This window comes from Phytophthora parasitica, assembly GCF_000247585.1.
Source record: "Phytophthora parasitica INRA-310 unplaced genomic scaffold supercont2.68, whole genome shotgun sequence".
Taxonomy (NCBI): domain Eukaryota; phylum Oomycota; class Peronosporomycetes; order Peronosporales; family Peronosporaceae; genus Phytophthora; species Phytophthora nicotianae.
The window spans coordinates 27,343-40,821 of NW_008649054.1; the positions used below are offsets into that span (position 1 = coordinate 27,343).

Sequence of the window (13,479 nt, forward strand, 5' to 3'; positions counted from 1 at the left end):
AGCACTTCCTCTTTTGCTCCCAGCTCCAAACGACTTCCTATTTTAAGTATTAAGCATCTAGTAATAGTATACTCTTGAAATGGTCGTTTGAAGATAAAGATGGCCTGCTATCTTTATCTTAGCCAGGTCCATGTTTCGAAAGCATGGACTCAGTGGAAAACACGACTATTTTACTGAAGACTCTACAACAGTGTTGTGCTAAATGAAAATTCATTATGGCTCTCTTTTTTTCTTGTAGAAAGCTACGTAAAGCGGAAAATCAACTCCAGGGCATTATCGCTACGACCAGCGATTGATGAGACGTCGCTCAAAGTGACTTAATGCTGCAAACATTTGAGAAGAGTTGCGAAGGCCTCGTCCACCTGCGTCTCATACTTGGCCAGAAAAGATGGGACGTCTGCCGCATCGACGCGATCGGAGCTTCGGATAAACTCCTTTGGAAGGCTGATGCCGACGTGCGCTACCACGTTTATGTGGAAGCCGCCGCTCAAAACCACTCGAAGTTGCTCGGCGCACTTGCTGCCGCCGTGTCCACCGTACGTCACCAGCACGACTGGTTTATTCTTCCACTCGCTGTATAAGTGGTCAAGGAGGTTCTTGAGCTGGCCGGGGTATCCCCAATTGTACTGTGGTGTGAGGATCACGAAGGCGGGCGTGGTAATCACAGCCTGGCTCCAGGCCTGGACTGCTGGGTCTGAATACTCCTGCGGCGACTTAATTGTAGCGGCGATCACGGGGTCGGTGACGGGTCCGATAGGCAGAGGCAGCACAATCAGCTCCGAGGCAAGGGCCAACTTTGCGGTGAAATTAGCGACGCTGTCAAACCTTGAGATCAGCCAAAAGGCCAGGCCGTCGCCATTGTTGCTGGTGCGGGCGCTTCCGACGATCAGTGCAGCAGGGGGGGAGGCAGCAGGGGTCTTTCATTGTGCGTTTCAGTCCAAACCTCGACTTGAGAAACGAAAAGTAATGATTGCATATTCCCAAGGAGCTACGTCCGCCGTCGATGGCATTACTCTGTAGGACCGTCTCAGTTGCAGGAGTAAGCAACCGAAAAGCGAAGCATGATTGTTCTGCACGGCAACAGGCTGAAGAAGTCACCAGTCAAACACAATGAAACGTCCCAACTGTTGATTATAGCTATTCACGCGCCTTAGTTAGCTACATAGAGAGACGGAAGTTGCAGGATATTGATCATACACGGATACTTAGTACAGTACGAGTGCTTTTTAAGACTACACCGCTGCGTAGGTAGCGCTGCTGCTCCCGGTCTTCTGTCTCTGGGCGCGGGCCACTTGTCTTGAGCGTCAACGTTGGAATTTTAGGCGTCTACAGCAAGGGGCTGTACTCGAGACGGCTGCGGCGTGCTTGCCAAGACTTCGCCGCGACGACGTTGACGACCACGACGACGGCGACAAGCGCGGCAAGCATCACGGGGTTCATACTCTGTGCGACGTCCTTGGCGGCGGCGTACGGGGCGAGGATCACGTCGGTGAGGGCCATCTTGACTTGTGCTTTTTAATGCGAATATCGAATAGTGATCTTCCCCTTTCCGTTTCCTCTTGTGCCCGCAACTGCGTGGGTCGAGATTTCTCAGATTTACCCATGCGTCTGATTTCAAATTCGGTGGTCAATGTACATTTCATCCCACAGACCACATAAAACAATGCCACCGATTTGAATGATGTGGTAGACATCAAAGGTTAGATCCTCATCAAGCGACATTTTTAGTTATCAAGGGCAACTCCATCGCTGCCCAAGGTCTACATGTAGCTTATCAAAACTATCGCATCCTTCTCTCAAGACTAAAGGAGGCGCGTGTAGTGGCGACGCGCATGGCGCTGCGCCCACGAACGTGCAGCCACCACATTCACAACTAAGACGCTCGCACCAACGAACGCATAGAATAGCCCGTGCGACTCGGTCGACGCTGAGGCCGCCTGCTGTACGCTCGACAGCGAGGTGGTCATTAGGTTTGCCACGCTGGCCGGCTCAGTCGCAACGAACGCGTAGTCCGGGTCGTCCGACAGCGCCGACTCGGCTGACTCGATGGAGTAGTAGATCGGGTACTTGGCTGGCACGGTCACTGGCTCGTATATCACAACCTTGTTCACCACAGCGGGGTATACGATGGAGCTAGCCTCTCGCCAGAACCACCAGCCCTTGATCTTGACGTCTGTGGGTGGTTCGTTCACGTAGCCTACCTTGCCCCACACCGAAGTGGACACCGTCAGCTTGTCAGTCACCTGAACAAGTAGCTCGCCGTCGCCCCACACGTCCACATTAGACTTGCGCGCTACAATCGAGCCGGCAAGCAGCTGGCCAGGGCCCGACAATGTTAGCGTCTCCTTATCCACAGAACCCGCCGTGGCGAAGCTGGCAACACCCGACCCGTACACTGAAGCCTCGAGTTTCTGCGCGGACAGGTCACTCGTGTCCACGACAATATCACCCGAGCCAGAAAGTGTGGTTTTCACGGCGCCAACTGCGAGAGAGTCAGTGACGAGTGCCACTGCGCCACTGCCGGCGACTTCCACGTTCAAGTTGCCCTCGAGGTTCACAGAGGGAATCTGAAATTGTGCCAGCCCGCTGCCCGTCACTTCCACCTCCAACGAGCCCAGCGTGGCGTTTGAGTCAGACTTTAGGTACAAGTTGCCGTCGCCCACGCACGCGAACTTGACGTCCGCTTCAGCGTCGTCGAGTGTGACCACATCATCGTTCAGCACGACGTCGCCCGACAAGGTCGTAGTTACACGGCGCAGCAGATTCTTTTTAAAAAGATAAATTTGGGTCAGCACGTATCCCTCGCCGTAAGCGTCCTCGTTCTTCAAGTGAAGTTTGAGTCCATCGTTGCGACGCGGGTGTAGGGGCGTAGCTTCAATCATGTTCAACAGGTCCGTCGAGTTGCCTGTGACCACGATCTTGGCCACGACAATCTCCTCGCCCTCCTCCTTGTCATCGTCCTCATGACGGTGGCGGTGTTTGCGCAGCATCATGGTCGGGATCTCGATCGTCTCGCCCACCAGGCTGCTGTCGTTCCAGTCAGAGCCTGAGCCGGCAGTCGAGCCCGCGGGTACCGCACCGGGAACAACTCCGGGCACGACACCTGGGACCACACCAGGAACAACACCAGGGGTGACGCCCGGGACAACCCCCGGGGTTTCAGTAACGGGTGCTTCCGTTGATTCTGTCGCTGGAGTCTCCGTCGCCGGGGACTCCGTCACCGGAAGCAGGGACTGATCCAGCTCCACGAAGACGCGGCCAGGTACGGCCAAGTACAGTTGCTCCAGCTGTGCCAAACTGGAGACGGTCCAAGAGCGCTGCAACGGCTGATGTTCTCCCACGATATCCACGGGCGGCGCCACTTCCGACACATCGATCGTCCACGCGTGGGAGCCCTCGATAGCCAGCGCCATCGCTGCCACGCACGTCGTGAGTCTCATCCGAATTGTTGATCTGCGGTTTCTTCAGCAATCTCCAAAATGATTTCTGGGCACGGAAGATTCTGAGTTTTGGTCCCACCAGGCTGGATGCGACAAGCCAATCCATTTAACCTGTCACAAATGGTTACCTTTCCTAAAGCGTACAATCGATTTAGCAAACCTTTCTGCTGCCTAACGAGGTTCTATTTTATATTTTATAGCATCGTATATTGTAGAACATTCACTCCTGTTAGTGAAGCTGAAATCGGATTGGTCAGAAATCAAATCAGAGCTTGGACCAAGCCTTGGTTGGATGCGGCAACTCGCTTCGATTATTTTTTCTTTGCAAACATGTTCAATACACTTCATGTATTAAAACCTTAGTTCATCACACAAAAAAAATTGTTGTCCTCAAAGCCAAGTCATGGATATTCTGCAGTGCCGACTACTTCGAAGTATCTGCTGAATATCCGCCACGACTTGGCAAAGCCGGGTATCCAAATACTCGGAGATCCAGTACCAACTGCTAAAGCTTGCCGGCTCTTAAAAAACACAGTTGTGATCTATGAACAAGCTCTGTCTCCCGTTCCCTTGCTTAACTATTGCATTGTGTGAGAGTGAGTTAACTTGGAGCTTTATATTGTAAGACCAGGTTATAGGAAATCTCGAACTGCTTTTGCAACACGGCCGATGCGTCTAGAGCAATGCATGCACTGAAGCCATTTGCATGTGGTAGGCAACGTGTTAGGCACGTCCGTTTGCAGACGTAAAATTTCCTGTGGCACTTCCGTTTGCAGACGTAAAATTTCCTGTTTGGGTCCGGTTTGGGCCACGCACGGTGTCAGTAGATAGATCTATGAATTGTTAAGATGAAGGTACTGGTCCAAAGCTGTTCTGTTCTAGATCAAACACGCTTGTTATCATCAGTTGCAATGCAACTTGAATCGGGTTGGTACTGAGACATAATTGCGTGCATCTTGATACCTACTCGCGAGGCGACGCCGATCGCTATCAAATTGGTCAGCAGTGCTGAAAAAATCAGCGATATATCGAGCGATAAATCGCGGTCAAAAGCTTATTCCCCGTACTTTTCTGCCTTTCGAGGGAGGGAAAATGAGAAGAGAGCGTTGCAAGTTGTTGGCGGTTGCCACACAGTCTCGCCTCCGTTCGCAATTGAAGACGTCGATCATGTCAATACCGAGACAGTCCCGAGAACGCTCGAGCTAACAGGCAATACTGCAGGCCCGCAACAGTTCAATCGAATTGCGAGAGCAGCATTATCGGTTCAATACTCTGAACACGTCAAACATCATTTCACAGCGATGAGGCGTAGGCGATGCAAAGGAAGCGAGGGGGATGGGCCAAAGAGTCACTTGGTGGAAATCTTGGGGCGTCGGGCAAAACGGCGAGCGCCGTTGTCCTTGAACCACACGCGGCGCAGTTAGCGTCCAGCGGCATCACTGGACTCTTCTCCGCCTTCTTAGTCTGATAGCGAGCAATGCCCACAAAAGTGTACCGCCGCCGCCGCCGCAGGTCTCCCACCACGACACTTTGGTGGCGACACAGTCGATATGCGAAGCGAGAGTGACAGGTCATACGTTTCTGAAAGGGTACTTCAATAGATAAAGGATGATTCTGGCAAAATTGATTGTACCTATTATGCAAGGTATATCGTACGTCAGCGGCTTTCTACTGAGGGGAAAGGGGAGGCCGTAGTAGTGAAAAGGGGGAGAACGACCGCTGGCAAAAGGCAATATTCGCCGACGCAAGCACGCGCTCTGCCTAAGGCTCCGCGGCTCCACATAGCGCTTCCTCTCTTCACGCACACATCCATCCGGTCTAAGTAATACGATGGCGGATACGGCAACTGACAACCAGCCGGAACCAGCGCCGCCCACGGACTCGGCCAGCGCCGACAATTTCGGTGATCTACTGGCGCAGCTACTGCAGTCACTGCCCGCTGAGGCGTCGCGGCTCTTTCTCATGGCACTCAGTGGACTCTCTCCGAGCGAGAGCGCTGAGCTCTGTCGCTATGTCGATCGCCTGCGCGATGAGAAGCAGTTTCGCGTGATTAAGGCCATGGCCGAGTCCACCGTCGAGGGCAAAAAGAAATTCATCCTAAACCTGCGTAAGAAGTTTCTCGTGCAGCAGGCCAAGCTGGCCGAAGTGCAGGTGCAGGAGGAGCAGAACATGGAATCCCATCTCAAGCGCAAGCAGGCACTTAACGGTGCGTTCGCTGTTCTTTCCATGTTTTATATTCTTTGTGACAATGGATTGGTTTTATGGTGTATCTGCTGCAGCTGCCAGCCGCGTCAAAATGCTGAATGGTGGCGCCAATAAATTCCATTCGTTTAATGCGGTGGTTGGCCCCGATGGGTACGTTTAACTCGCACAATGCAGCATTAGTCGGCTTCAATGCTAATTCGTAACCCTCTCTTTTTTTTCATTACAGCAAGGAAAATGATGGCCAAAAACTGACGGCACAGCTCTTAGCCGGTATGCCTAACGCGGATGGTGTCGTCGTTGGCCGCTCGCTGTCTTCGTCGTCTGTAGTGATCTCCAAGGAAGATATCTCACAAGTAGGACGTCTACTCAGCAACTCGCACATTGGCGACTCGGAGATGAATCTGCGCGAATTGGAAATTAATAAGAAGGGGTTCATCCCGGGCGATAAGAGCGCATCGACTTCTACACAGAACGACGACATTTCGATGTCCAAGCGCGACCGGCCTCAAAGCAGCCGAGCGCTTGTTGAAGGCGAACAGAAGCCCACACAGCGCGCACGTCCCGACGTAGACACGCCTGTTACTGTCAACAGCGAGAACGCTGAGAACTCCAACGGAAACACTGAGCCCGTGGAAGACCCCGAAGCTCCAACCACCAAGCGCTGGACTAAGAGCCAGGATGCGGCACTGCGTGAAAGTGTGCGTATCCATGGTGAAAAGAACTGGAAAGCTATTGCTGAACTGGTACCTGGTCGTAACCACGCCCAGTGTTTGCAGCGTTGGCGCAAGGTTCTGAAGCCTGGCTTAGTGAAGGGTCATTGGTCATTTGAAGAGGATCAAGTGCTGGAGTATCTGGTCACCCAGGGCTGTAACAACTGGGGGCAGATTGCTGAGCGTATTCCTGGACGTACGCCCAAGCAGTGCCGAGAACGATGGAAGAATCATTTGGATCCGGCCATTAATAAGGGCCCCTACACCGAAGAGGAAGATTCCGTGATCCTGACTGCACAGGCACGGCTCGGCAACAAGTGGTCGCAGATTGCACAGCTTCTGAAGGGACGCACAGAGGACTCTGTGAAGATTCGCTGGAAGTCGCTGAAGCAGAACCCGAGCAAAGCTGCAGCATCCCACGCCCAGCACAAGAAGAATCAGCAGCAAGCTCAGGCTGCTGCGGCACAGCAGGCGGCAATGGGTTACAACAACTCGGCACTGATGCGGCAGCGTCAGATGCAACTTTTACAACAACAACAGCACCTCCAGGCGCACAATGCCGAAGCGGTGCAGCAGCTCGACCAGCAGCAACAGATGCAGCAGATGCGTCTTCACGAAAAGATAATGCAGCAGCAGATGCAACAGGGCCAGCACATTAGCCATGTTGCCATGCTTACAGAAGATCCCAAGGCAGAACCATACCAGCAAAACCGTGCTATGCTCATGGGCCACTCGCCTGCTGGTGATCCGAATTTGTACGCTGCTGCTGTGTATGCCCAGCAGGCTTATGTCGCTCCGCAACAATATGAGGGCCAGGATTACGTCGCCAACAATGGCTATGACCCACGGTATTACGAACGACAGACGTCCACTGGCGTCTCTAACCAAGGTGCATCTCCTGCACACCAGACCGACCACCAGCAGCAACAGAATGGCGGTGAGACTTGGCTCCAGCCTTCAGCACCCTCCGCAAACAGTGAGATCGACCAAGACGGGATGCCTCGGATAGCTGATAACCAGCAACAACAAGCTCAGCAGTCTCAGCAGCCTGGCGCCAACGGTCAGGGCATGTGGGACCCGTACCCACGACAGGATGCGGCGCAACTGAGCCCGTTGAGCCTGCAGGTGAGTGAATTTCTTTTCTAAGAAGGCCGCACGCCGCGTTGGCGTCTACTGCTGGCGGATGAAGCGAGCAGGGCAGGCTCGTCCTTACGAGGACACTTTGAGCTTGAAAATGGTTGCTGACGGCCGATCGCGTGCATTTGCAGGCGTTGTTGCAAGATCCTGCACGAGCTGGCACATTGGATTCAAGTTTTTACCAGACGGTGGAGCAGCAGCCGGCGGAAGCCGTGACGTACGAAATGGGTGCCTCGAACTTCGGCGGCACTCCGAACATGGCGTTTCCGCACACGCATGCACTGTAGTACAGGAGTAGCGAGGGAGATGCTACTACTACTAAATCTCCGCGTAGGTATGTATAAAGGAAATATAAAGGAAGTGTCGTTTGCGGGGTTACCATGTTTGAGACCATCATCAGACCGATGGTCAATGTGGTTTTATGGCTGCATAAGTGTCAGCTCACATTGCGCCAGTTGAAAATGTAGCCATATTTCACACCCCCAGCTGGAAGATCAGGGATAGGGTTTCTTTATTTTGGCCAATACGAAATCACATGTCGCACACAGACGAGATTGAAATAGCCACGTATCCGGACAATGCTTTTATGTGGGAGAAATCTTTATAAATATTGAGATATAGTTCGTGTAGCCATCAACTAACCGGACAGAATCAATTTGTGCAAGACCCTCGTCATATCAAGCACACCGCCAAGAAGAGAAGCCCTCGTCCTCCCTATTGCATTCTCCCTACCGCTCTCCATGGCAGACGCGCAGACGCTGGACCTGTTCGACGGCTTGCCGCTCGACTACAACTTCCTCGAGGGTGGCGGTGACGCGTCTACGGACGGCTCCATGAACGCTGGAGGCAGCAACAGCGCCCCCACTGGAGCACCCCCTGCCGTTGGCTTTGTGCCGCCGGACGACCAAATGCTGCTGGATAGCGACGTGCCCGGCTCATCGCCTACCAACATGATGGCGCCCAAGTCCGAGGGCGAGGACCTGCTTACGCCGCTCAGCTTCTCTTTTAACCCGAACGGATCGACGGCCGTGGGGCAAAACTACCGCGTGGCGCCGCAGCACAAGCACAAGCGAGTGCGGTCCAACCCAGACGTGCTACAGGGCTTCGGCATGGCCAACATGGCGCCCAGCGTCATTACGCCTCCCGTCATGGGGGCCAACGGCATGGGATTCCCTCAGCAACACAACATGATGCCTATTAATCCGGTCCAGGTGGAGCCTCCTGTCAATCCTATACAGTTTAGAGGCACGGCGACACCGCAGGGAGAGTCATTCCAAGAGATGGATGAGTTCCTGAAGGAACTGTCGTGGTCGGAGCTCAACCCCGAACAGCAGCAGCAGCAGCAGCAACAGCAGATGCCAGTGGTGAACGCGGCGACGGATGGTAGTGGTGTCCCCAGTAATGGGGCGTCGCCTGTGGCCTACCACACCCAACGCATTCAGGAAGGAGTGAACGAGCTCAAGATGAAGCGTAAACGCCCAGTGAATCACCACTCAAGGCATCACTCGAATCCTGTCGACTTGCTATACAACTTGGACCAGTTTCGTGTGTTAGCGCAGCAGAACAAGGAGCAGCAGCAAGTTCCCATGCAAGTACAACAACAGCAACAGCAGCAACAGAACATGAACCCGAATCAAGGATACCCGAATCCGTTCGCCAGTTTCCAGGACCCCACGAACTTCCCTGCGCCGCCACAGCCCAACATGCAGCAGTTTCAATTCCAGGTACCTCCTCAAGTTGCCAGCGGCGCCGTGCACTCACTGCATGCACGTCGGTCATCTCTCGGCAGCAACCTACCGCCGCGCGCAGCAGCTCGTAGACGTGGTGCCAATCGGTCTTCAGGACTGTCAATGGATATGTCCCAGATGAACCTGGGCTTTCTCTCTGTTCCGGAGGAACCAAGCATCGACGACCTCAACCCGCACCGATCACCACCGCGTCGCAGCGTGAGTTCCTCTGCCTCTTCATCCTGCAGCAAAAAGTTGGGCTCGGACGACGCGAACCGGAAGCTATACAAGTGTGGGCGCTGCGGGCAGCCTAAGGTGGGTCACATCTGCACGATGCCTGACCAGCGCAACAACTGGACGCAGGTGGACCTGGAGGTCACCAAGGGCCTCAAAGTCATGCGCATCAACTGCCACATAATGCCGGTGAAGAGCAAGTGGGTTGCTCAATGCGACGACCATGAGCCGCCTCAACTCGCTGCCAAAGGTGGTGAAGTCAAGAGCGAAGAAGAAGTCGAGGCGGAACCGCTGGGGCTCTAAACGTCTGCCCTTGCTCGATCAGTCAAACTGCATGTTCTACCCGTTTATAGCCACGTACACCTCCACACAGCACCAGAGCTGCGCACTAATAACGATAATATGGACAAAATGTGGATTTGTTTTAGGTGGCTGTAGGCGCCAAAGGTTTTCAGTAAACGCACATGCATGCTACTCTATCATTTATGCTTCCTCTGCCTGTGTGCCATCCACGCTATCCTGGCGTGCCGCTTCCTCGTCTACAAAGGTTACATTCTCCGCACTTGCACTAACAGTTGCAGGCTAAAGGCTTTTTCGCTGCCAACTCCCGAGTTTTTCACGAGCTATTCGCGCCGCACCTGGAGTCCAGCCTGGACTCAAGGCTGGAGAACCTTGCCCCGCCCAGCTGGAACCACAGAAGGGCTCGTTGAACGAGTCGTTCGACTTGCACGGTGGACCAATCTTTGAAGAAGGCGCAATCACCTCGGTGTCACCCCAGTGTCAGGACGTCGCGACGAGCTCCCTATGCCCTGCATTCCAGAGCGGCGAATTCGCGCCAAATGCCGTCCGGCCCGAACTTGATCCCAGATCAGGTGAGTAAACCTCTGTTGTGGTCAGGCTGGCTTGGGCACTAGATAGAATCTATAGACAGACTGCGTCTACAGTGTACCTACGTAACCATGCTGCTTTAAAGCTCCATCGAGACGGAAATGTCCATCAGGCATCGTGTATCGTCGTCTGCTGTCTCCGAAACGCAAAATTTTATAGCTGACTCGAATTAATGTCGAGATTTCTTTCAGTCTCAGCTTAAATACCTATATGAATTCATAAACCGTTGAAGCTTACAGCATCACATGTACAGTGATATGAGAGAGAGCATAGTAGCTCGCCTTACTTCTGCATGACAAAGAAAGCGCTAGTCGCTACTCTCATGGTCGCCATATGTTGGAGTTCTGAACTGGTCCTCAGCTCCGTCAGGCCCCTGGGCCAGGCCCACCTCGCCATAAGTAACCTACGCAGGCTGCGTCTCCATCATCACCATGCATCGGAGGCGGCGGAGGCGGGCGAGTCTCCTTGTCATGGCGACGCTGCTCTCTTCCTGTTCTTCCAGCGCTCACGAATGGACCACAAGCGGCAACTGCCCCGCACGCTGCGCGTCCGGCACCGCGTTATGCCTCGCATCACCACAGGACGGCGAGTGCGTGGCACTGACCCAAACCGCAGCCGCAGACGAGTGGCGCGTAGCGCTGGAGGACTCGACGAGCTACCATTTCGGCGCTGTGGCGCTCTCGCCCTGGGTGCGGAAGCTGGAGCTGCACGGGAACAAGACGCGCATGACATTCGACGTCGCCAGCCGCTGGAAGGGCGAGCACCTGACCGCGCTGCTATTTATTGGCCTGGACTTAACCAACACCTCGCTTCCGGCTTTACCTAGCTCACTCACACAGGTGCAGATTGTGGACTGCGTGCTGAACAGGCTTCCCGTTGCGTGGCTACTGTCGCTGCCCAGACTCGAGACACTGGTGCTCGCGAACAACACGCTGACAGGTGAAAGGCAAATGCTGATGGAGCTCAGTGAACGACAGTTTAAGCTGCTAAGCTCTCGACTTACGGAGGAGCCAGCTATTGAGACGGAGTTGGACGAAATGCAGACGAAAGAGTGCACGAACGACCGAGGAGGCCGCATAGGGGAATTAAATGGCTGGCAGATGTGCGTTGTCCCCGACGAAATTGCTGTGGCTCGACGCCTCCAAACATCAGTAGGCTTTGGCTCGGGTGGAACCCAGGTAGAAGACACTAGCGACGAGACGGATGGGTCGAGTTCTTCGTCCGATGACGACCATCACACGCCGACACTCGTCCTGCTCAGTATGGGCTTGCCATTCATCTACTTCTTGTACAAGGTGGCTCTCTATATCTTCTTCATGCGGACCTACAACCGGAGTCCCAAAGAAAGCAAGAAACCCGACATTGGTACGGCAAACGACAGTGAACGGGACCGCCCGACAGCGAATGAGTCGACCACTTCTCCACCTGCAAGCCCCTCGCCCCGGGTACATCGAAAGCAGGACAAACAACCATTCTCCAGCAATAACGCTGGGTTCTGGGTGGACGAGGAGCTGCAGCCATGGCGGTTGGACTTCCAGCGCTTGAAAATGCTTAAATGCCTCAACTTGTTGCCTTCAGAGAAGCGCCAGACGCTGCGCAAGCAAAGCGTGACGAGTGCTATGAATCCTCGAGAGATTTGGCTGGCGTCTTTAGCACCAGCAAAGGGATCAGCCGTGGCAGTGTCACCTGGGGGAGGCACTACTGATACTTTGGTGGTGGCAAAGTTTTTGGTCCCTAAGGAAGACCAGGGACCGCGTTCGTCTGCAAGTGGCAATGGCGGTGGAGGCGCGAGTGATAAACTCAAGAGCGAGTTGAAGCGTCAAGCTGTATTTTCACATCCGCAAGTCGTGGCTTTCCTTGGAGTGGCCTGGTCGCGCGAAACGAACCTGGTCGCTATTACGGAGTATATGGCTCAAGGTGATCTTCGACAGTGGCTTCATCGTACAGCGAGACAGCAAAGTGGCAAATGGACAGTACTCAAAGTTCAAATGTTGCTGGACGTGAGCAGAGCGTTGCTATACCTTCACTCCATGCAGCCACGTCTAGTGCACGGAAATTGCAACTCTCGGAACGTGTTGTTGGACCGATCGCTGCGTGCCAAACTGAGCGATTTTGGCGTGGACAGTCGAGCTGATGGTCTTACCGAGCAGGAGCTTATGTCGTACAGCGCAGTGGGCTCTGGTCGTTGGATCTCACCAGAAGCTCTTCTAGGCCGCGAGACTAGCGCTTCGTACCCGGACGCGAGCGACGTGTACTCGTTTGGAATCCTAATCGCCGAGATGGATTCGCATGAGCTACCGTTCTCGGATCTGATGCAGGCGAACCGGTCTGCTGTGCCCGAGACGGACATCCTACAGCTCATTGCCAGAGGCGCACTGTCACCTACGCTGTCTCCCGCGTGTCCGAAGAGCATCGTGAAGCTTGTGAACGCGTGCACCAGCTACAAGCCCAAGTACAGACCTAGCAGTACACAAGTGCAGCAGGATCTCCTGCGTATCTTGGAAGATTTTCGTGCAATTGAGAATAACACGACGGCTACCATATCGGTTGGAGCACCGCGCTCAAACCCGCCGTCGAATTTGGTATGAGGCTGCTTCCGTGCAGCTCGATAGTATAGGGAGTTTTGAAGCCCGTAAAGCAGATATTTGTTAAGCCTGTCCATCGTGTTCGTATACACTTTTCTTGCTGTTACCAGCGAGCTCAGCATTACTGTATCGCTGGTGTGGCAAATTGTGTCACAAGACCACAGCTGATCAGCGAAGACGAGTCGGAGTGATCGTGTACTGCGACCCAGGCTGGGTCAGCAGCGCGATCCCGACTTGTCTGTTGTTCCACACGCTGTCAATCGAAGCCTGCAAGATCGTTATGGACACGCCCTCTTCGGCTTGTGCAGAAGCCTCCATTTCTGTTGAGCCATAATCTATTCGAGTTGTGAAAGGCGAGTGTTCAGTACATTTCGGCCGAATACATTTTTCCGCTCCATTTCATCGTTTATCGTTTCGTTACAGTTTCAGTTACAGTTCATGCCATTAGCCTGCCCGTAATCCTCGCGATTGCTTCCGTGACTTTGAAGACACTTAGATACGGGGCGTAATCAGAGCAGACAAGGCGAGGAGACGGAAGCCAAATAGTATCTAA

General features: G+C 53.8%; 5 protein-coding genes across 8 annotated transcripts; 3 read left to right on the forward strand and 2 right to left on the reverse strand.

The window, feature by feature from the left end:
* Positions 1-317: 317 nt before the first annotated feature.
* Positions 318-1,500, reverse strand: PPTG_17385 (hypothetical protein; the record flags this gene model as incomplete). The annotated part of the gene is made up of 2 exons (XM_008915104.1): positions 318-816; positions 1,346-1,500. The coding sequence occupies 2 exons, from the start codon at positions 1,498-1,500 to the stop codon at positions 318-320; spliced, it is 654 nt and encodes a 217-aa protein (XP_008913352.1).
* Positions 1,501-1,682: 182 nt separating this feature from the next.
* PPTG_17386 (hypothetical protein) lies at positions 1,683-3,501 on the reverse strand. The gene has a single exon (XM_008915105.1). It carries the CDS (start codon positions 3,438-3,440, stop codon positions 1,803-1,805), a length of 1,638 nt encoding a protein of 545 aa, XP_008913353.1. The 5' UTR covers positions 3,441-3,501; the 3' UTR covers positions 1,683-1,802.
* Positions 3,502-5,079: 1,578 nt separating this feature from the next.
* Positions 5,080-7,875, forward strand: PPTG_17387 (hypothetical protein). Of its 4 annotated transcripts, XM_008915106.1 has the most exons (4): positions 5,080-5,646; positions 5,720-5,795; positions 5,872-7,480; positions 7,624-7,875. In XM_008915106.1, the coding sequence occupies exons 1-4, from the start codon at positions 5,271-5,273 to the stop codon at positions 7,777-7,779; spliced, it is 2,217 nt and encodes a 738-aa protein (XP_008913354.1). In that variant the 5' UTR covers positions 5,080-5,270; the 3' UTR covers positions 7,780-7,875. The 4 variants fall into 4 exon arrangements, with proteins under 4 accessions (XP_008913354.1, XP_008913356.1, XP_008913355.1 ...); XM_008915108.1 differs by having other exon boundaries at positions 5,080-5,795; XM_008915107.1 differs by having other exon boundaries at positions 5,872-7,875.
* Positions 7,876-8,119: 244 nt separating this feature from the next.
* PPTG_17388 (hypothetical protein) lies at positions 8,120-9,956 on the forward strand. The gene has a single exon (XM_008915110.1). The coding sequence runs from the start codon at positions 8,233-8,235 to the stop codon at positions 9,754-9,756; it is 1,524 nt and encodes a 507-aa protein (XP_008913358.1). The 5' UTR covers positions 8,120-8,232; the 3' UTR covers positions 9,757-9,956.
* Positions 9,957-10,592: 636 nt separating this feature from the next.
* Positions 10,593-13,330, forward strand: PPTG_17389 (TKL protein kinase). Its single transcript, XM_008915111.1, has one exon. It carries the CDS (start codon positions 10,773-10,775, stop codon positions 12,927-12,929), a length of 2,157 nt encoding a protein of 718 aa, XP_008913359.1. The 5' UTR covers positions 10,593-10,772; the 3' UTR covers positions 12,930-13,330.
* Positions 13,331-13,479: the final 149 nt, after the last annotated feature.